Below are 24,124 nucleotides of genomic sequence, written 5' to 3'. Positions count from 1 at the left end.
TCACACCTGTCCAATGGGCATTTCCTTTTGTCTTCATGCGCTGAAACACCAGGCGGTACTTCAGGCGGTACTGCTTAAAATTCGTCCAATGAAAGAAGTAGTCGATGACTTGGAACTAGCGATGCAGGGAGCCCTGCCCAAAATTGAGAACTTTTGCGATAAGGAAGTTTATTCGAATCTGGCTTCTTTTTACCGTCCGTTTTAGCAGTTTACATGAACAAAAGGTTGCCATTTTAATAAAAGTTTTGAAAACTGAGTACGCCTTCGAAGAGAAATTTCTATTTTCATGTTTACTCATACAAAAGATATCAGGAATACATGGTTTTAACCATTCTTTACTTCGATGATTTTTCTTATTCAAATGATAAAAATTTTAAAATTTTCAATTATTATCTTTAAGAACATTCTCATTCGCCTAGTTAGGTATGTTTGCACGGTTTACTTAATTCTGGCTGGATTAATCAAAAACTTCAATGCTCTTGGAAAAATGTCCTGCTGAATGCAGAAACTTGCTTTTCAAATCCAAAAACATTTTTATTGATTTTGTGGATTTTGAGCATCAAAGGACTTGATTAAAAGACAGCCAACCTTAGCAATAATTTCCAGAAAGTGAAGTTGAGCAATCCCAGTCTCTACGTAAACAATTTTAACCTCCAATTAAACCAACAGTACCACCAGTTTTTGTTTGTTTACTAATATTTGGGCAAACTATCTCATTTTCCATTAGTTAAAAATTGTTTTTGAACAAAAATGGATATATTAAACACTTATCAAAACCAACAGTTGACATTCAACCATTTTTTAACACAATGTAGGGTTGAAGTTGCTAATCATTTTATATTTTTGAGAAAAAAACTCAAACTTTGATTTTGAAGTTGAAAAAAAATAATTAAATTGAGAAAATTCCAAGACATTCAGCCACTTACACCATAAAGCCTCTTATTGTAGATAACGTTTTTCGGAATGCACAAGAGCTATTACTCATTGAACTTGGGGCAACAAGGCCATATCTACAGTTCAGCAGTATGCAGTATAAATGAAATTAAATTTGAAGAAATATATTTTTACTGCATTTTGCCTAATCTTTTTGCGAAACACTGAGGAAAGTTATTCACCGTTTTTTATCACTTTGAAGTTTTTATGGCTTTAAATGGGACTGAGGGGCAATAGTTAACACCTGCAAGTACTTTATTGTTGTTTTAAACTGAAAAACAATGGGATTTGATTTTAAAAAAAGAATTTAAATTTTTCCATTGAATTGTTCTTCTCTTGAACAAGCTTTCAAAAAAGGGCGCCATAAAGCGTATTAAAAAGTTAGCATTAACAATAGCAATCTCAGAAAATAATGACCATCTGAGTTGTGAAAACGTTTTGTATGATTGCAAAGTTCATGACTGCTTTTTATAATTCCGGTGGATATTGTTGGACTTGAGACTATCCTTTCATGAGCTAAATTGGCGGGTGATTGGTTGACCATGTGGACCACATTTAGAACATAGGCAATTCATTTTAGTTGGTTTAGTTTGTCCTGGAAACATTAGAACATAAGAAACGTCCCTTATTTATCTCACAAGAAACCTTACTTTCAAGTTATGAAGGAATTTTTTTTTCATAAGTTTAAGAAACACAATTTTTGGAGCATGTAGCCGTACGTATTTTTAAACGAAAAACGTATAGTTACAGTTTTTTTGCCCTCTATGGAATTTTTGAAGATTGTTGTTCCAGCAATTTTTTTACGCCTGTGCTGACGGCCAATCTGAGCAAAGTGGGCTAGGGTGCATAATTGATGAAGAAATGCTGATTTATGAAAAGTATAGCCACGATTTCAGCAAAAAGGTATATCAAATAGTTTCAAAAGCAACAACTTTTAATCCTCAATAAATGCGTGGAAAGAATTTCAAAATCTTTGTTATTGTTTGGTCTATGCTAGACGGAATTTCTAAAGACACCACTCACAACTCTCTGCGATGAATATCTCGATGGTCCAAAAATGACTGAATAAATAACCCACTTGCGCATATAGCTCACTTCCAACAAAAGTTCAAAACTAAAACTTTAGGGCCATTGAATTGTGAGATAAGTGTGATTTGTATACAAGTAAGAATAAATTTTAGAAAATTTTGTCATAATTTTGTCCAAAAATGAACTTCATACAATTTCTCTCACACAGAAGTCTAATGGGTTAGTAAAAAGAAATCGTATTTTACATTTTTTTTTTCACAGATTAAAAGTTTTCGTAGGGCATTTGTGTTTTGAAAGAAGGCTAAAAATTTTTGAGCCGGTAACTGATGGGATAAAAGAAATTGAATTGTCAACCTTGTTTTATACTTTATTGTCTCTAAATAATGCTGAAGCAAACAATACCGTTGCTTTGTACGTACAAATTTTCCTCTGTTTTTCAAAAAATTGCTACACATGTGTTTTAAAAGACAGCAGGTGATAAAGTATGCTTCGCACTAATTATTTTGCTGAATGTTTTTCATACTTTCGGGAAAATTTCATCAGTTCTTTCTTTCACACTTCTCAACTATTTATTTCAAAAACTCATTTGTGCTCTCGGATTGTTTTGTCTCCAAGCGATCTGATTTTCTGTTTTTTTTTTCATAGCTTGTCAAGGCATTGCATTTATGCTATTGGTGTTTTCAATTGATTAAGAATTTCTTTCCACTGCAGTTATTTATGTAGAATAATAATTACAAAAAAAATTTAAAAAACGTCTTCTCTTACTTTGCTTATTAATAAACTGTTCTTAGTAAACAATTTTTTTAAAAAAATTTGCTTTCTAACTTTTTAAATTTTCAAAATTGTGACTTATCAAGTTCTTTTTTCATTTAGGTTTGCTCCATTAATACAATCCTTTGTAGATAATTGACGCTCAAACCCGAAACCAGCTCAAAGTAATAACCTCAACATAATTCGCATTTAGTGAAATTTGTAGAATCAAATCAAGGCCAAGCAAGATTGCTTCATTTTCTGCTTCTATGAACCGTTGCAAATTTAAGTGTTCAGTTTTTCAAATATTTGATAGAAATTTGAGGACTTGGACTACTCTGGAATGTTTTAGACAGAAAAAGGTAAATGGTGGCAGCTTTTGTACTGTTTCGTGCAAATTAAGTTTATATTTTTAAACCAAAATGTCTATATCAGCTGCAAAAGTTCAATATTGTGATTTTTCCAAATATTCTACTGTCCGTTGCTATGTAGATTTTAGCAACTTCAGAAGGTGATTACTTTTACTCGAATTGCTGCCTGCTTACGCGTTAAAGACGGATGCCAAACGGTTTTAAGTTTCCCTGACAGTTAAAGGAAACTTAAAACCGTTTGGCATCTAAGATGCAAAATCTCTATTTGTAGCAATATGTGCACAGCGTGGACTGTAATGTATATTTTACGGTTGTTCTATGCCAACTCACTCAAGATTTTTGTTTTTGATATGCGCCTTCATCAATCAGACACAATGAATTGATTCCTATTTTTTGTTGTTAGTTTATGTTAGTAATATGTGTCCATAGGGCCTCAATTTCACGTAAATGGAATCGGTCAATAATCGGGCTTTGACTTTGAAACTATTTGGCTGCGTAAAAAACATCGAAGAAAAAAACCAAAAAATGTGATCACCTTGAAAAATGTATCGCGCCCTAAAATAATTCGAAAAAATTTGGGCAAAAAACACTGATTAGACAAAATCTCGTATTTTCATTGCTAGCTCATTAAAACGACTTTAGGGTTCCAATTTTTTTGCATATAATGTATATTAACAATTAGTCAAAATATCAAACGAAACAACCTGTGGAAGCTCTAACAGGAAGTGCAAAAAAATAACCCTGTAAAGAGTTTTTGAAGATTCTTGTTCCAGCAATTTTTTTACGTCTTTGCTGTCGGCCAATCTAGGCAAAGTGGGCTAGGGTGCATAATTGGTGCCTTTTGATGAAGAAGTGTTGATTTATGAAAAGTTTAGCTACGATTTCAGCAAAAAAGTAAATCAAACAGTTCCAAAAGCAACAACTTTTAACCCTCAATAAATGCGTGGAAAACATTTCAAAATCTTTGTTATTGTTTGGTCTATGCTAGACGGAATTTCTAAAGACACCACTCACAACTCTCTGCGATGAATATCTCTATGGTCCAAAATTGACTGAATAAGTAAGCTCCTTTCCAACAAAAGTTCAGAACGAAAATTTTAGGGCCATTGAATTGTGAGATAAGTATGGTTTGTATACAAGTAAGAATAAATTTGAGAAATTTTTGTCATAATATTGTCCGAAAATGAACTGCATACAATTTCTCTTACACAGAAGTCTAATGAATTAGTAAAAAGAAATCATATTTTTCATTTCTTTCACAGATTAAAAGTTTTGGTTGGGCATTTGTGTGCTAGATAGTTTCTTATATTTATGCAAACCATTAAACATAAAAGACCAAATTAATAAAAAAAACAATCTCTTCGGACTGCGGAAATGTTGCTTTCAAAAATTTGGTTTAGCTTCATTTTTTTTCCAAATGTTTCTTTAAGAACTCTCACTAAGCTACCATAACGGAAAGCGTCCAAAATATTTTGTTTACTATTATTATATATCTTTGGGATAAGGGACAACTCTATAACTTTTGACATAACAACTTTGTTACACAAAACTGGTTAATGTTTTTCTTTTGAAAGAAGGATAAATTTTTGTACCGGTAACTAATGAGATAAAGAAGCTGAATTGTCCGTTTTGTTTTAAATTTTATTGTCCCTAAAAAATGCTGAAGCAAACAATAAGGTTGCTTTGCGCCCACAACATTTTCCTCTGTTTTTGAGACAAATTGATACACATGACGTGTTTTAAACGGCAGCGGGTAATAAGGTTAGCTTCGCATTGATTACTTTGCCTAATATTTTTCATACTTTTCGGGAAAATTTCATCATTTCATACTTTGAGAGTTCTTAAATATTTATTACAAAAACTCATTTGTGCTCTCAGAACGTTTTTGTCTCCCAGCAATCTGATTTTCTGCTTTTTCTTAGCTTGTCAAGGCATTGCATTTATAGTATCGGTGTTTTCAAATGATTAAGAGTATTCTTTCCACTGCAGTTATTTATGTAGAATAATATTTACAAAAAAAATTAAAAAAGCGCCTGCTCTAATTTTTCTTATTAATAAACCGTTCTTAGTAAAAAAATTTCTCTAAAATTTTCATTTCCAACTTTTTAATGTTGTGATTTATTCAGTTTTTTTATTTAGGTTTGCTCCGCTTAATACAATCCTGTTTAGAAAATTGATGCTCAAACCCAAAATCAGCTCAAAGTAATAACTTCAACATAATTCGTATTATGTGAAATTTGTAGAATCAATTCTAGGCAAAGCAAAATCGCTTCATTTTCTGCTTCTAAAAGCCTTTGGAAACCTAAGTGTCCAGTTTTCAAGTATTTGATAGAAATTTGTGGACTTGAACTATTCTGGAATGACTTAGAATAGGTAAATGGTGGCAGCTTTTGTACTGTTTCGGGTTATATTAAGTTAACTTTTATTACAAAATTGTATTTAACAGCTGCAAGAGCTCAATGTGTTTTTTTTCCAAATACACTACGTCCGATGCTATGCAGATATTGGCACATTTAGAAGGTGAGTAATTTTACTCGAACTACGGCCTGCTTACGCGTATATTTTTTGCCACCTTGAGTATTTATTACCATATAAGTCAAATGAGAACGTGAATCGTATGTGATATGAAAGGCAATTATAAGCGATATGTGGATAAAGGCAATTAAGAGATACTTAAAACCATTTTGGCATCTAAAATGCAATATCTCTATTTGTGGCAATATGTGCATAGCAACGGACTGTAATGTATATTTTGGGATTGCTCTATGTCAACTCACTCAAGATTCTGGTTTGTGATGTGCACCTATTAAAATTGGACACAATGAATTGGTTCCTATTTTTTGTTCGTTTCGGTCTTATCGGTCTTATTTCTTAAAATTGATCACTCTAGATCGATTTTCGAAACTTAATCAATGGAAGGCGTCATTTTGAAAACAATTTTTTTTTACAAATTATCAGAAAAATAACTTAGTTGGATTTTTATTGCTTCTGTTGTGTGTTAGCTGGCAAAAAAATATAATTGCGTATAGGTGTTTTAATTTGAAGTAGCAAATTGAAAGAAAATAGCGTCTCATGATAAAATTTGGGGTAAAAGTTGGGTTTATTTATATCACACAATTTCGAAATTAAGTTGTATTAGAATGAAACTTTAACATAGAATTTAAATTAGAGGGCAGTGTAATAATATAATCAAACGGAGCAAATGTTCCTTAAAAGCAGCATACATTACATGTTTTAGTACATAGTGAACTCTACTTTATCCAACTTCTTGTTTTTCTTCGTCTTTTCATTTTCTGGTTTCGACATAGTGAAATTACCCTGGTCTACTACTAGCCCAAAGACAACCATGAAATCGTGTTTAGGGTTCGATGATTTGATCATAAACACATTTTGAGTCGGTACAAGATGATCAAACATCATTTGATAAGATTTTTTAGTGGCATCGTCCGGTTTTTTCGGCATGTGTTCTTTCAATGCTTTAACGACATTGGTTCGGGTGTCCGCGAGAAACTTTGGCAATGTCCATTTACCCTGGATAAAATACCCGCTGGAGGGTTCCTTTTCCAAATCGGTTTTCCTTCGTCCAAGTATATGATAGAGGCTGTGTTGATCGCCCAGGGCAAAGAAACCATCGTAGGTCAGTTCCTGGATCTGGTAAATGGTGCAGTTCTTGAGAACCACTTCGTTTCCTAAAGTGGCGTCGCCTCCGGATTTTGCGGTGAATTTCATAGGTTTGGGTTTGTGTTCCTCGGGTTTGTCAACACAGCCCGCCACTAACTCCCACTTGTCGTTATACTTGAACGAATGGTTTACGTGCTAAAATAGTCCAACTCATAATACGATACTAATCATCACCAATTGTCTAATGGAGTGCCAGAACAACGTTGGCCCTTAATTGTCTCACTCTTTTGTCGCTGTGTCGCTTTGTAAATTTTCTCTATAATATCCCGGGTCGAGGTTTTTGGGAGAATTTTTGTAAGGAAAGCGGTGAATGCGGTGAAATAATTCACCGCGATTCACCGCGAAAATATGTAAGAAATAAGCGGTGAAAATTATTTTTTTCACCGCATTTCTACGACAATTCACCACCAAACCTGGACTCGGGATGTAAGAAATTAATTATCATGGATTTATCTTAAATGGTAGCGTTAGCTCAAAAAATGTCAAAGACAAACGTAAAGAAAATCCATCGCGAAATGTTCTCCCAGGTGTAAGTGCATAAAAACGGAGCTGTTTACTAGTCAGCCTCAAAACCAATTGAGACCTGGAGGAGATCTCTAATGGTCTCCTGAAAAATTTTCAACGTTAATCAGCTCAAGTGCTCATCTGTTTTTAATTTTCTGATTCAAAACTTTTCATGATTCCAAAAGAATCGTTTTTGTATAAATAGCTGCCTTTAAAAAAACTATTTTAAAGATGGTTCTTTAAAATTTGGTCAGATGTTTTTGACCAGAAACTCGATGATGCTTGACATAAAGGTTTCTTGCAAGACAAAAGTACATCTCGCAAAATTTGGCTAAAAAATTGGTTAAGCTTGAAGCAATTAGGGTGTTAAATATTATACTGAACACTTTACCTGAGGGTTTTTGAACCAAGCATAGCTGTACTTGGCACCTGCCGGCGAGTACTGTAGAAGGAACGCAGTTGCGAATGACAGCTTCTTACACAAGATCTGTTCACTCACGCTCCTGTTTTTGTCCAGATCAAAAATGGAGGTTGCTAAAATTGGAACTGTTTCCTTCTCCCGGCAAACAAGGACACGCTAGAATTGATACTTTCAATCTTTAAATGGAAGAATTCTAACGACCTGTTTCTCACTTCTCGATAAACTATACACGCCAATACCCAGGCTGAGAACCCAAACCAAAGAAACGCAACAAACCAATGTCTCAGCCATCCATATAGTCCGTTTCTACTCTGATTAGAGTCAATTATTTTGATATTACTTTCATCTTAACAGACTGCAAAAATTCATTAATTTTTCCCAGGTTGATTTTTATGTATGGGCCAGGCCTAACAGATCAAAAACAGGCATGTGCCAGACGAAACAGACCGAACACATGTATGGCCAGACTGAAGGCGCCACCAAAACTTCAGGTAAGGCGCGACCGAAACTTCGTTTACTTGGATCGCACCAGACCCAATCAGTCTGGCTCATAACTGCCTGGACTCATCCATGAAGCGATCAGAAACCTGTTTTTGATCTGGTAGGTTTGGCCCATACATTTAAATCAATGTGGCAAAAACTATTGTCAGGATTTTCGTTCATTTTTGCGACAGACCAGATTATTTAATTCACCCTTTCATTACACTTATAATCCGCTCTAACTCCACTGTTAATTTCCACGGTTTAAAGTTAAGAATAATTGTCGAAGATGTGACACATTTTTCGCCAATTTTAAACGGCGGAGAGCGGGACTTGGGAAACATTATAGAAGGAAACAGATCCCTAAAATCTCCCAATCCAGCGCAAATCCCGTCTGCATAGTTGCGAAGTTGTCATAGAACATAGTTGTCACAGCATCTCCGGGCCCTATAGATCGCAACATAGAAATAGCCGTAGCTCTGGACATCGTGGTCTCAATAGCCGACAGGTTCAAACCCGCCCTGTAGTTGTTACTAAACATGCCGTCAATTCTAAAAGTCATCGTCTTTTTAGATCCTCCCGCTGCTTTGCTGAATGGTCCAAGCAAATACTGCCACCAGTAGTACAACGTATGCGCGATTCCTTGTTCGTGAAGTGTCCACATTCGGTCAAAGTACACTGGGTCGCTTAACAGGAAACATTTGTCACTCAATGTCAAGTCAGGGAACTTCTTGTAGTATTGGGCAAGTTCCTCCTCGAATTTTGATTGGTCAATTAAGTCGGCCAATGGGTGGTCTGTGTACTCAATGAGTTTCTCAGTCAGGAACGGAGGACATACTATGACAGTAGCTAGGCTAAACACTGCCATGCCATCTTTGACAGCCTAAATATTGTTAAAGATTATACATCGTAATAACTGTTATCACCTTATAATTATAATTATAAGGTGATAACAGTTATTACGATGTATTGCGATTTATCAAAAAAAAACCGACAACTGAAGCCCAAGACTATTCTGAAATTTAAAAAATTTAATAGAAAATTGAGAGCTCTCAAAGCTGTACCTGAAAGAGAAAAAGTTTGGGAAACTGGAAACTTTCATCAATGGGATATAAAATGTTTTCTGACATAAAGCATAAGTATGTCTTCCAGTAGGAAGCCATCGAACATCATTGTATCTAGACCCCGAAGCCCCGATCTTAAGCCCCGAGTCTGGGGATATTGTAGGCCGGAAACTACATGGATTTCCGTTTCTTAAACTAGCAATTTCAGCAAATTACAAACCGTTACCTGCTCAAAATCACTCCTAACCTGTTAACCATTACCTCGTAACAAATTTTCATTGAACAGGAAAAAAACATCAAAGTGAATTCAAATATAAATATATATATATATATATATATATATATATATATATATATATATATATATATATATATCTGAACCTATATTGTGTAAATTCAACTTCTATAAGCATAAAAGCCAAGTTTGTTTAAACGTTTACTTCTTAAGAATCACTTCATAAAAATATGAACAGTTTGGCCCTAATACCACCAGTATAAATATTTTCTGAAACCTTGTACTTGTCTATCTATTTGAATAGGTTGATCTATTACGTTATTTTTTTGTTTCATTCATGTTTTGTATTATTAGGCTGTTCGACATTCTCGAAATACTCTTACTATTGATATACTACTTTCACTCCGTTTGAATTGCTATTACTTTTTGTAAAATGTGAACATTTTTGGCCGTTTCTCTCATCTCATAATTTGTCAGATTTTTGGATTTTTGAGGACGATCTTTCTGACCGTGCACTGCGTTTCTTAATACCTGTCAGCTATTACTGTATACACTAAAAACTGGGTCTCTGGTCTTTATCTGAACAGTAAATACGTACCGGTGAGTTCTTTTTCTCACATTTGAACATTTCTATTTCTAGTACAAAAAATTGTCCTCTAAAAACTTCTTGAAATCGTTTTTGATTGTGAAAAGGAGCAATTCTTACCTTTTCTGAGATTTTCGGATGTTTCTGATTTCGTGTAACAAGTTTTAAGTGAACTTCATGTGACAAGTTTCACGTTTCCGAGAACAACTTTGAGATAACAACTATGGTCGATAACAACTATGTTCTCCAGCTGGATGACAAAATTTTTGAAAATTAATGTGCGCTACTCAATTCATGGCACTCGCCTCACCGATTAAAAAATTAATAATTTTTATATTGAATTTCAGTTTTTCTGAAATAATATCTCGACTGAATATTTTTCATGCGGGTGCCTGTGCTCTTTTTGATTTTTTGCCCCTAGAGCTTATCTTATTATCGCGAGTACAAAGACTACTCAGCTATATTGTTGACTACTGGTTGTAGTAGTAGTATAGGGTTATTGTTTTTCAATAGTATATTTGTTTACAAACAATCATTGTTAACGAAAAGTTCACATTTTAAAAAATATTTTAATATTGAAATTAGATAATATAACACCGAAACCTAAACGTTGCACCAAAAAAATTCAATGATATTTTAGTTTTATTATTTTGAAATATAGAATTTCTGAAGTTTTGAGTATTGAGAGCTTGCCAACCTTTTGAGGTTACCAAAAATATAGTAAACAATTGAATGTAAATGGAATGCCACTTTGATATATATCAGAGAATGTCTAAAACAAAACCATTTTGATAAGTTTAAACCTCAAAAAATTTTCAGGGTTGTTATCAATAAAACTTACTATAGATTTTTGCCCTCTTAATTTTATTAATTACGTTCACCTATGATCTTATCTTTTTTTAGATAAGATCGGCTTTGCTTTTAATAAAGTTGTTTTTCGATTTTTTTAATGTTCCCGTTTAGTTGTTTCATAATTAAAATCTCAGAACATAGCATCTCTTATCAATTCTTTTGAAAATGATTTCCCTTTCTTTTGCAATTTTTGTCCGTTTTGTTTCCGCATTCAAATCTAAAATGATCAGTTGTTCAAAGAAATGTACCATGTGAGTTTTTTTCCTTCAGCATCAATAACAAAATTAATTCACCATAGAAAAAAATGATCTAGTTTAGAATAACAAAATAAGGATTTGACAAAAATGCAAATTTTTTGGGGTATTCACAAGAGCGAATGGACAACAACTGAAAAAAGCTGACGATTTTTGATTTTTAACATGACTTTCACTCATAGCATTTCTCATCAAATCAAACCAAATCAAACTAGATCAGAAAGTTATGTGAACACAATCATGAGACGCGGAAACGGCTCAACCAGTTTTTTTTAATTTTTAGAAAATTGGGCTAATAGTTGAATTTTAATGAAAAACATATTTCTTTGAAACTTTTTGCCAAAGAGATGACAAAAATAATTTAAAAATTGTTAATCATTGACTTTCTTTGTTTGGTCGCAAAATTGTCGAGCAGTTGTTTCTGTGTAAATTTTGAGGTACAAATTGCCTTTTGGGGAACATTTTTTGAACATTGTTTTGACTATTTGTTTGTACCTCCCGTACTGAGACCAATACGGTGACTACAAAAAAATTTTCAACTGAACTTATCTCTTTTTCTGCCCGAGTTTGTGTGTCAGTATTGCTAAATCAGGTTACTATGTAAAACTAGGCAAAAACTGGGTCTAAGACTTCCTTCGTTACTAAGAAAGGGTGGAAACCGACGGATCCAATATGTTAAGTTAAGGTCCTCCCGAGTCGAAAGCAAAAGTTCATCTTATAAGATCTTGCACAACTCTTTCAAGATTCTTACAAAACTTTGTTAAAAATTACAATATTTTTACAAAATTTTTTATCAATTTTTTGATAAATTATCCGGTATTTTTGTCTAATCAAAAATCGAAATCAACAAAGTAGGGTTTCTACGTCAAACTATGTCAATAACAGTAGCAAAATACGTCAATAAAATGCTTTTCCAAGCTATGAAGGCTGGAACCAAAAAATGATTGCTTCTGTCTTTTGAAAGAGACGAGAAAACAATGTTTGTAGTTAAAATTAGTTGCTTTCAAAGATTTTTGGCAATTCTTATATCTGGTACCCTTTCTGAAAAGCAAACTTTATTTCAAGCTCACCATATGTTTCGGAAAAACCCATGAAGCACTGAAAGTAAAATGACCACTGTGGTGACCAATACGACACTGGAATGACTCAAAAACTATTCGGAAGCTTATAAGAAAAAAAACCGTGTTGACCTAAGAACATGTTAAAAACTCTTTCTGTTTAAAAGAAAGAAAAGTTGACAGTTCTGCTAAAGACGTTTTTGCTTAACTCAAGTTCCTTACCCAATCTAGTTGAATGAATTTTTTGTATGTCTGAATTTTTAAAAGGCAACTGTCTCCTGAAATGAAGTTTTTATTTATTATGTGTTGAACTTTTTTTGTACGGGATGATGTTCTCAAGTGTCATTAAATAATCCTCATTTAGCAAGTTTTGAATTATTTCACCCTAATACCAAGATTTTTCCACACGAAGTGAATCTTGCAGAATTCTGACAAGGATTTTAAGAGCTCAACTCTGTCTTGCAAGATCTTGTAAGAATAACTCTGTCTTCTAAGATATAATTAAATTAATTTCTTATAGCAATCTTGGAAGATTAAATTTTTTTATCTCGACTCGGGCATTTTTCCGTTATTGCCTTTTTTCCTATACGATGTTATTCTGCTCCCCATCCCAGCTCACGGAACACATGGTGCCATTACATGGTAGATCATTTTATAAAAATTTAGTGTTCTTCTCATTATAGCCCCCCGCGAAAATACAGCCCCCTTATGACTGGGGGCTATACTTTATATGAAAACTATGCTGGGAAAACGCATAATCTGGCGCGTGTGTTGGAGGCTGCATACAATATGCAGCCAATATGCTGAGATGAACAAAAGGAAAAGATTAGCCCAATATTTGGCCCCTGACTGTTGGGTTATCAGATAATTGTAAAAACCGACCTTTAAACTTCTTGGCGGGATATTAATCCCTACAGTTGTGAAACAAAAACAAATTTGGAAACTTTCGCAATTGTTAATTTGTTCATAAGCCACCACTGTATAGCGCTGCCACGAAAAGACTGCTTTTCTTAAGTTTGGAAATGAGCAAATTTGGAACTAATTTGAATGACGAAGATGCCAGCGCAATCCTAACAACTTCCGCTCCTGTATGGACCCAGACACCATCCTTTCGGTTAGCAGTCCGACGCGCTAATCGATTGCGTCACAACAAAGCCAAAATTTGTTTTGTAAATGTTCTGATATGCAGGCAGGTCTAACAAAATTCCTCTTAGATCTTGCCTATAACCTTTTCAAATTAAATTTTTAAAACTAGTTTACACGTTGAGTTGGCATGTTTTATGTTGATGGCAATTGTCATAAACAGAAAACATGCCAATTAAACGCCTGATTCTTACCTGTTTTCAGACTAGGCAATTTTGAACACGAAAGAAAACCCTGGCTGGAGGTTTCTAGATCTCGCCCACTTATCAGACCAAAAATGCAACCAAAATCTCTTTCAAAAAACGAAAATTTTGCTTTCAGGGTTACCTAAGTTCCCATACTTTTTAAAAAGTTATGTTTCAATTTTTTTGCAAGAAATGCGGTTATTGAAAACGTATCTTATGGTTATGTATAATCTTGCAAGAATTTTTTAAGATCTTGCAAGTAAACGTCGATTTTGGACTAGGGAATCTTGGGTCGCACACTGGAGGCAAACTGCGACACACAAACCTTTGACCATGAATGATCGGGACAATATTCTCTCAAGGGTCTATGGTACGATCTAGTTCTGGACTTTTGGTCTTCTCCTAATTCTCCCACAATTTATTATAGCGTTTACATTGCAGTATTTGTTGAGAAATGTCAAACCTTTAGAGTCTCGTCAATGTCTTCTTTTCTCTGCGGAGTGCAAAACACATCAGCCCAAAAGTATTCGAACTGACTATCCTGTAGCATCATCAACGTCGCCATCGCAATTGGATCCTGTCCGTTGAACTTATTCGACTTGTTTTTGAAAGTTTTCAACTGGTTTATATATTTCAAACAATCGTCAAATCGTCTAAAGAAGACGTTTTCTTTCAATTTATTTTTCTCGGCCAGGTTGTTCAGACATTTCTGAATGACGTCATGAATCTGTTGAAACAATTTTTCAGGATTCGAGGTTTCGAACGAAATTTTCTGATCGTTCACAAATTTGATCATTTGATCAATGTCCGTTCTCTTCATAAGAGCACAGGGACCTAGTGGAATGGCAAAGATGAGGAATCTTTTGATCTTTTCCAGCAGAGAATTGTCCAAAATGGACTCGTAAATGTCATCTGAGTTCATTTGCATCGTTGTTTTTCCAGATACCAGGCCCATCATTCCCTGAATTCAAAGAACATATTCAAAAATACAAGTTTGAAAACTTTGCCTTAAAGAGATTCGAATTAGGATTTATTAAATTTTCCAATGAAACACAATTGCGAATTTTTCCTTATTTTGCATCCATCTTGTTAAGTAATCTCTTAATTATATATAGATGTATTGAAATGGTAGGCTTGATTATCTCGGGTACTTGAGACATTGGTCGACAGTTTCTGTCTTATGTCGCAGTAATAATCGTTAATATTATTACCTGTACAGTTCCACAAGGGTAATCACATTCAAAATTATAGCATATAAAGTTTAAAATTAAAAAAAAATTGTAACCTTATAACAACTTCTGTGATACATATGATTACCTATATATATCGAAATTTGTATGTGTACTTAATTATCAATCTATCCTCTATATTATATAGAAATCATAAATATATCATAACTAAGGTTATGACTTTTTATTAATGAAGAGGCAAAAACAGCATGGAAAAATAATTGTCAACGCATTATAGCGGTAGGCATACTATGCTGAGACAAACCGTGGAAACTCTGCGATCGAAAAGCATCGTCAATGATGTACTTGAGTTTGGGAACAGAAGGGCGGAGAATATTCAATTCAAAAAACTCGACTGTTGTTCTGGATGAAATTTCAACAAAAAATCTTTGGGATGTCTTGAATACAACTTTCATCCGAATTCACAAGATCACTTTCAATCGATATCTCTTTCTTACACGAAAACAGCAAAAGGGAGAGCCAATTGAGAAATTTTATGGTCATCTCAAAGAACTTTCTGAAAATTGCGATCTAGGAGAAAAAGGGGATACGATCATTAGAGATGTTTTTATCGCAAATATGCAGAATGAAGATATCCAAAAAGAGCTCCTAAAAGAAACGGTAGAACCTGACAAAGCATTGGCAATAGCAATCAATATCGAAATGGGTACTCTCAACCAGCTCAAATTGAATGCAAATAAAAATGAACTCAATTCAACGTCAATCAATTGCAGCGGATGCGCATCGCAAATGCTACTCCTTTTTCTACCATGAACACTACGGCACGAAAAAAGCCCAAAACTTGTCATTTCTGTGGAATGAACTGGACTCCTGAGCATCGCAATAGATGTCCCGCTAGAGGAAAGAAATGCAATAATTGCGGTATTGATAATCATTTCGCAAAAGTCTGTCGGAAACCAAAAAACCCTAATTCGTACCCAAAACCCAGGCCACGGGTTAATAATGTCGAAAAAGACGACCAAGTTGAAGACGTTAATCAAATTTCGATTGATTTTGATCCTGATTTGGAATCGAATTATTCATCGGATGAAGATATTTGCGTGGCTACAGTATCTTCGACGGAATTCACAACTTCAGTGGAGGCAATCAATCTCCCCGTAACGATCGGAAATACAGCAACAAATGTTTTGGTGGATACGGGCAGCGTGTGCACAATAGTAAATGAATCATTGGTAACTTCAATTGTTTCCCAAGACCCAAATTCAAAGTAGATACGCGAGGCGAATCCTAAACAATTGAAAACTTTCTCCAACGAACCTGTTCATACGCTAGGCACTCTTCAAACTTCAATTCAAAACAACAATTGGTACGCGAATCCAATAGAAATTCAAGTCGTGACGGATGGCCACCGCCCACTGTTAGGTAGAGATTTGTTTTCTGTACTTGGACTCTCAATTCAACAGTCAGATAATCAAACGACAATTAATCAGGTAGAACAAGAATACTGTCCAATCAAGACACAAATTGCAACTGATTTTCCTGATTTAACCTCCAGAATCGGTAAGTCCAAAACGCATATTGTTCGTTCAAAATTCCATTAAAATTACACTCCATTACACCAAAAGGCCGTCGCGTTCCTATAAATCTGTTGGACAAAGTAGCAGACGAATTGAAAAAACTCTCTCAACAAGGACATATTGAAAAGTTACAAGAATGTTCTGATAAAAATTTTATTTCCCCTATCGTAATTACAGTCAAGAAGGACAAATCTGTAAAGTTAGCTCTCGATTCAAAAATTTTAAACAAATCTATACATAAAAATAAATACCAAATGCCAAACATAGACAGTCTTATCGATTCAATTTCACAGCACATTAACGATTCTAATCAGGGCGAAAACGTTTATTTTTCAACGATCGACTTAAAGTACGCATATAGTCAACTAAACTTGCATCCAGATACCGCACGTCATTGTAATTTCAATATCATTTGGTGTGACGCAACAGGTACGTATCGTTTTAAAACGGGATTTTATGGCCTTACAGATATGCCAGCGGAGTTTCAAAAGGCGATGAATTACACATTAGTTGGTTTGTCTAACACTTATTGTTTTCTTGACGACATAATTGTAGTTAGCAAAGGTAGTAAGGAATCGCACCTCAAATACGTTTACGATTGTTTGGGAAAACTTGAGGCTGATAATCTCCGAATTAACTTAAGCAAATGTCACTTTGCTAAACATCAGATAAATTGGCTTGGTTTCACATTTTCACAAAGCGGTGTCGAACCTATAGAATCTAAAACAGCAGCAATTGCAGAAATCAAAGCTCCAAAAACACTGAAACAATTACGATCATTTTTGGGTAGTGTCCATCACCTAAGTAAGTTTATTCCTAATCTTGCAAAAATATGTCATCCTCTTCGGCCATTATTAAAGAAAAACGAAAAATTTAGTTGGAATGAAAATCATCAAACACATTTCGAGCATATGAAAGCCGTTATTGCGAATGCTACAGAAAACACTCATTTTAACCCGACACTGGAAACGCGAATCAATTGCGACGCATCCCGTCAAGACTTAGGCGCCGCACTTGAGCAATTGGACTGTGAAGGGTGGAAAAAGGTAGCTTTTGCGTCCCAATTCCTTAATAGCAATGAAAAACGTTATAGTATAAATGAACTGGAATTACTTGGGGTGGTTTGGGCTATTGAATATTTTAAATACTATCTTTTTGGGAAGAATTTTACTGTATTGACGGATCACAGAGCACTTCTTTCAGTCTTAAAATCTCATTGTTTGAAGAAATCTTATAATAGTAGATTAACCCGATGGATCGATCGCCTGTTACCTTTGGATTATAATATCGAACATATTCCTGGCACTAGAATGGGTTTAGTTGATTATATTTCACGCCAACCAAATCAAAAAGCAAAAAGCGTCACTCAATATGATGAGGAATTTGTGGTAGCAACAATTTCCCGTATTCGCGACGCAATTACATCTTTATTTAGTCACTCAAATACAATTCCTTTCCATAAGCGGCACATAAACAATAAGTACAAATCACAAGTACACAAGACGCGCGTCCACTCTTGCAAACCTGCTAAATGTAGCACGCATAATTCAAATGCCTCAAATAACTCATTCACTACTCGAGCTCAAGCAAATAATTACAATCGAAAGTTCATTTCTCGCTTTAATTGCCAGGCAAATCACTTGCTCAAATCTGACACTACACTCGCATCGCGAATCCAGTCGCAAAATTCTAATTGCCGTTTAATAGCTAATTCTACACAGCAAATACTCCACATCAAAATGTCAGCAAAAGAGGCATCGCAAAGTAATCCACCCATTTCACCACACACCCCGAGAGTGACATTCCGCACTCAATCTACCCCATCTCATCTACAAGAGCCGGACCCAGTAACGCCCAAGCATCATCATCACCCGAGGAATACGACATCGAGCTATCCCGGGAGGAGATATTTGAAAATAACCTCAACCAGCTCTTCACTAAATCTTTCCTGGCGGTCCTCATTAGTAAGGACGCGGTGTTGAAAGAGATCCGCGACTGTGTCTTACAGGATGATGAGGCCCGTTGCAAAGAAGTGAGCACGTACATCCACTCCTTCTGGAAGGATCTACATGTAAAATCTGGGTGTCTGTGTGTTGATCAACGCGTGGCCATTCCAAATTCTATTAAGGAGGCGGTGCTCGAATCCATCCACATGACGCACCCTGGTAGTTGGGGGATGATCTCTCTCTCTCTCTCTCTCCCAATATGCATGGTGGCCCTATATGCATAGGGAAATTTAAGCAAAAACATCCGATTGCGTCCCATGTACAGATATTGGTAAGAATTTAAAACCTATCATACCAAAGTCTAAATGGCACCCACACAAAGCTTGTCAAGAACCAAACAAAGAAATACAGATTGATTTTGGGGGTCCGATAATTAATGATAAAGATAAAGATATTTATTTCTTAACATGTATTGACCGTTATTCCAAATATCCGACAGTTGGAATATTCGACAACGCTAATGGGGTAAATGTAGTAAAATTTCTTCGTGATTATGCATATACTCATGGAATCCCGCGAACAATACGTTTAGACCAAGCAACTTGTCTTGTAGCTAAACAAGTTACAAACTACTGTAACAAAAATAATATCAACATTCTCGACGCTCCGGTCGGTGATCATAGAGCTATTGGATTGGTGGAGCGAATGATCCAAACAAATAAAAGACGTTTATCCTGCATGAAAGCTGAAAATAAAGATACGTTTTCAACATCTAAAGCGATTAGACAAATAGTCTCTGATTTACGACTAATTAAACAGAAAACAACAAAGATAACACCTTTTGAAGCTCATTTCGGCCGTCCCGCAAATACTCCTTTAAGGAATATTAGCACACTTACATCAAGTTTAAATCTAACTTATGAAAAAATTGTTAATCACTATTTAGATGCTGAAACGTTTTCTGCGGATGACTTGCTGGACGAAGCTGGGTGGATCAGTGCTAACAGAAGCGATATCGCAATTGAACAGATGTGTCAGGCCTCTTTAGATGCAGGTCAGCGCTACCGGGAATCAGACAACAAACAGTCTCGCTTCATTACACACCCGCAAATTACGATTCCTATACCGAGAACTGAACAGTCCCTTAAAGTCAAGCTTGCACGAAAACTCCCAAACAAAAAACGAGCAAAAAGACATTTGGCAGGTCTGTACGAAGTACTTAAGCCTGGATCTTTTGTTACGAAGTCGTCACCAACGACAACGATCATCAACGAGCCTGGCAGATCCCCAGTAAAGGTTCGGGATAGTGATCTCGCAAAATTTGGGACAAAAGCCGAAAGATCCACCAATTTGTGGGTATATGCCCAACGACGCCCTGCTCCTTACGAGAAAACAACGGAATTTAAAATCGCAAAACACATCAATGATCTTAAGAAACAAAAGAGAGGCGAGATAAAAATCAGACACCGTCAACGGGATACTACATCGGTAGTGTCGTCCATAAACTCAAACGTATCGCGTGCGCTGATGGTACGAAAACCGACAAAACCGCAGCTCAAAAGACCTCATAATGTTATCTCAGATGATTTTCACGAAGATGTGCCACCAGATCAACCATTGATTTCAATTGTACCGGCTCCACCTGTACCTGCTTCACAAGTCTCACAATCAACACATATACCCCCCGCACAGGACGATCAAACAAAAGGCCGCAAGCGCAACCGACCCCAATTTTATGGATTCACGGATGCGGATATTTCCCCAACAAGTTCCCTGGCCTCATCAAGTTCAGCTAAACCGGAGAAGCGAAAAAATAAAAAAGACAAGAAAGCCTCAAAACAAGAAGACTCGGTAGTAGCCCTTATCCAAAACGCCGAACAATCAAGAATCCCGTCACCACCTCGACCTGACTTACAATTGGGGCAAGTTTCACCATCGGACCCCAGAATTAGATATTTTGAGTATGAGCAAGAACGGGAAATGTCGGTGTGGGATGCAGAAAATGAAATATAATGAAAACATTCAAACTTTGAAAACTGAAATAAACTACAATTTCGTTATTCAATTATGTATTTGCTCTGTAATTCCAATTTTCAATTTCACTTATTCAATTTGTTGTTCTCTTCCAATGTTAATTTAATTCATGTACTCGCTCTGCGAATCCACTCATATTCGTATGTGCAATTTAATTTATGCTTCTCAACTTGCCCATTTACATATTTTCTTTTCTCATTGTATTTGCCCTGCAAATTCAATTTTATTGGAATTTTCCAATTCAATGTGCTGTAATGGTCACTCTTATTTCTCAGTTCAATAATTCTTTACATATGCTTTGCATATAAACAAGTTCATTCTTATTGTCAGTTAAATTGAGCATTTGCGACGTACCTCCAACTTATTTTGAGTTATGTTTAACTCCTTGATTCTTGGTGTTGTTTGATTTTAAAATTGTAAATAAATTCCAAATTCTTGTCACGGGGGAAATGTGATACATATGATTACCTATATATATCGAAATTTGTATGTGTACTTAATTATCAATCTATCCTCTATATTATATAGAAATCATAAATATATCATAACTAAGGTTATGATATTTTATTATTCACGTATAAATATATTCCCGCTAGTCTACTAAATTATTTCATACTTTGTTCATAATATTTTATTATAAGTAATCATAATCTCGTTTATCAATCTGAATTCAAGTTGCTCAGTAAACGTTTCTACTTTACGCTCGCCAAAGTCTAACTTGGATTTGCTCCGCAATTCCACTAAGTAAATTTAGCTACGCTCACTAAATTCCGTATTCGCTTCGCGATTCCAATATAATTTTGGGATAGTGTATTCGCCACACTTCTACAATTATAACTGGTAAACTAACGTATAACAACCTCCTACGTTACCGTACGAACTGACTAACCTATATAACGTTTAATATATAACTTTGCAGTTATAAAAGCTCATAAACCGCTAAAAGTCGGAAAAGTATTGGTTCTCAAATTTTTAATAATAAACAATCTGTAAGTACCTAAAAAAATTTACCAAGAACGCGGTAAATCGGTTCCGGTTTTAGAAGAAAATCGAGTTTCTTTTACTGAAAAGTGATCTTCATGTAATTAATATTTTGCAAATTGTCTCAATTATCATTCTTACCTCATTAATGTCATCAATATCATCAGTCGCAACCTTCGACTGATCCTTGAAGTCCTTGAACCCAATCAACGATGTTTTCCCGCCTAAATATGCCATGAAACCCTGCGCTCCCTCCTTTTTCTGGAACACCAACTCCACCAATTTTCCCATGAAAGCCCACCAAACTGAAGCATGATCGTAAAAATTAGTCTCCTCAAAGCAGGTATCTTCCGCGCATAAGTAGCTGTTTTTCAAAAACTCCGTGAAGGTTTCGCAGAATTTATCGACAGTGAGTTTTGTGGTACACCATCGATGACTAATACAGCAGAAATTCTTCTCGTTTAACTTCGAAACTTCAATTTCTTGGTTCAAGTTTAAAATTTGAACGTTTTTTGAAACGTCTCCGTCTTTTTGAAGCGCGAATTCGATGGCTTTTACCAAGTTTTTCTTCGGGACTACTTTGACTTTGGTAGGCATGTGTTGTTTCTGACAGTGTTCGCTGTATTTGTTCACAAGGGGTGACGTCATTCCAGGCATTGGGTATTTATCGTAGAATTCTTTGACCACTCCAAAGTTTGCCATGTTTGAAAGATTTGATAGTATTATTATAACTTAGGTAGATGAATTAATAGTAAGATTTTATTGAAAGCAGAATGACTTACGACTTACGATGGAAGAACGAATTATGTAAGAACAAATTGCAGGAATAATTTAGGTTTAAGAAATAGTAAATTTTACGATATTTTTATTGAGCTCAACCTGTGTTTTAATAATGTAATGTGACTTTAACTTTCAATTCGCCGTTAATGTTGCAAATTAAGGGAATAACGGTTGCCTGTAGCAAGTAAAACAGCTAAGCCAAAAAAACTGTTAAGTTTAGGCGTAAGAGTTCTGTTCATATAAAATACTGTTCCTTTTTCTACCTTACAACGAAAATACATCAGCTACACGTAAAACAGTGCACGACGTTTACCATATCACCAAATTTAAAATGCATGTACAAAACAAACTGTTCACTTTTACGTTTCTGTATTCGCAAAAAACGCATGACTGAGAGGTTATATTCTATAGTTTAAAGCTTTACACCCGTAAGAATAAGTAAGCAAAACGCCATAAGTAAGATACGTTATTCAATAACAAAATTTGATGAACAATATGAAAAGCGGATAACTAGAGAAACAGATATAAACATTATACTGTGCATAGACTGAAGCATACCAAACAGAAAACCATTTCAGTTAACTTTTATTCTTAAAGCTATTTGCAAAACTATGAACTTGGGCTAGATCAATCTGCCTCAAGTTCATAACCTTGCTGATAGCTCAGGGACTCAAAATTTCAAAAAGGGAATGAAATAGGGAATAAAAATTTCTTTGCTAAAAAGAATACATATTTTAGGCCCACTGTCTACACTTTATTGTAGGCTTCATTTTATGAAAAGAGAAAAAATATATTGGACGTTTAATGTTTAAATTACATGGTCGGGGTTTCCGCAGTTAAGGTCGACCGAAAGTCTTTTCCTGGTTCATAGGCAAAATTGGTCAAGCATAAATTTGTCATGGGTCAAGCACAACTACTTTTATGCATTTTCCTTATAAGCGTCTTTTTTTCAATTCATTCAACAATATTTGTAGCCTACAATGTTTATTGCCTTTGTTTACGCTGAGTCAAGTTTACAGAAATGATATGCAACAGTAAAGCAATCGTAGAAAAAATGTCAAAAGACTTAAAAACTAAATTTTTACAATAAGTGACGATTTGTCACAATTTATCAATAATGGAATATTACTTGATTGAGTAAATCAAAGAAGATTATTTATAAAATCTTTTCCCATTATGCCATGATAATAGTGTGGTGCTTCTCTGTCGTGTAACAATTTAACGAGGTTGTCGCTATTTTTTTCTTATGTATCATACGAGTTGATCAAATTTTTGAAATTCAAATTTGACTGCTCAGCATACACGTCTGCGATATACACGTCTTTTCAGAAAAAAGGCTATAATAAATTGAGTAAATCAAAAAGGCGATTCTTTGATAAGGTATCTTCTAACCATTAATGAGGTTTTGTCTTATTAAGAACGAGGTAGCGTCTTATCAATCACAAGGTTCTGTCTGAACAATAACAGAGTACCCTCTTGGAGCCTGCTGTCAGAGCAATTCAGTTAGGATCTCTGGTAAATCAATTTAAACAGAGCCCAAACAGACAGTTTACAGAAAAAATCTATCGTGAAGATTATCTAGAAAAAATCAAGTCTCCCTTTTTCTGAGCATGGCTAGTATTATTATAGCCTTTTTTCTGAAAAGACGTGTATATCGCAGACGTGTATGCTGAGCAGTCAGATTTGAATTTCAAAAATTTGATCAACTCGTATGATACATAAGAAAAAAATAGCGATACATTTGAAACTTACGTATAACAATAATTGATTTCTACCGCAATGTTAATAGGTGTCCAGGTAATTTTAAAGGTAAAGATGAGGGGATTGGGTGGATAGACGGGTTGAGGGGGGGGGCGTTTGCATAGCGGGGGCGTATGCATACTTAATGAGTACCAAAATCATTTAATGTCTGAATAATGAGTTTGACACCCGAATCTCGCGAGATTACGATAAACACAAAACTTAGTAGACATGCCTGCCTGTACAGGAGGGTATCAATTTATATCTAATGAGTGGGAAGTAGCAATGAATAGTACGCAGAGGGTTGAATAGGGGTAGGGGAAGGAGGCT

At 35.1% G+C, this 24,124-nt stretch overlaps 1 protein-coding gene across 1 annotated transcript; it reads right to left on the bottom strand.

The window, feature by feature from the left end:
• Positions 1 to 6,102: 6,102 nt before the first annotated feature.
• Positions 6,103 to 22,398, bottom strand: LOC142355368 (uncharacterized). Its single transcript, XM_075407566.1, has 5 exons — positions 21,416 to 22,398; positions 14,010 to 14,507; positions 8,527 to 9,052; positions 7,660 to 7,802; positions 6,103 to 6,899 (listed from the first exon to the last, which is right to left on the bottom strand). The coding sequence occupies exons 1-5, from the start codon at positions 21,974 to 21,976 to the stop codon at positions 6,318 to 6,320; spliced, it is 2,310 nt and encodes a 769-aa protein (XP_075263681.1). The 5' UTR covers positions 21,977 to 22,398; the 3' UTR covers positions 6,103 to 6,317.
• Between the last annotated feature and the right edge of the window lie 1,726 nt (positions 22,399 to 24,124).

This window comes from Convolutriloba macropyga, unplaced genomic scaffold (assembly GCF_964194025.1).
Source record: "Convolutriloba macropyga unplaced genomic scaffold, txConMacr16.3 SCAFFOLD_1465, whole genome shotgun sequence".
Taxonomy (NCBI): Eukaryota; Metazoa; Xenacoelomorpha; order Acoela; family Convolutidae; genus Convolutriloba; species Convolutriloba macropyga.
The sequence above is the reverse complement of the archived record's forward strand: the minus strand, read 5'-3'. Positions and strand labels throughout refer to the sequence as shown.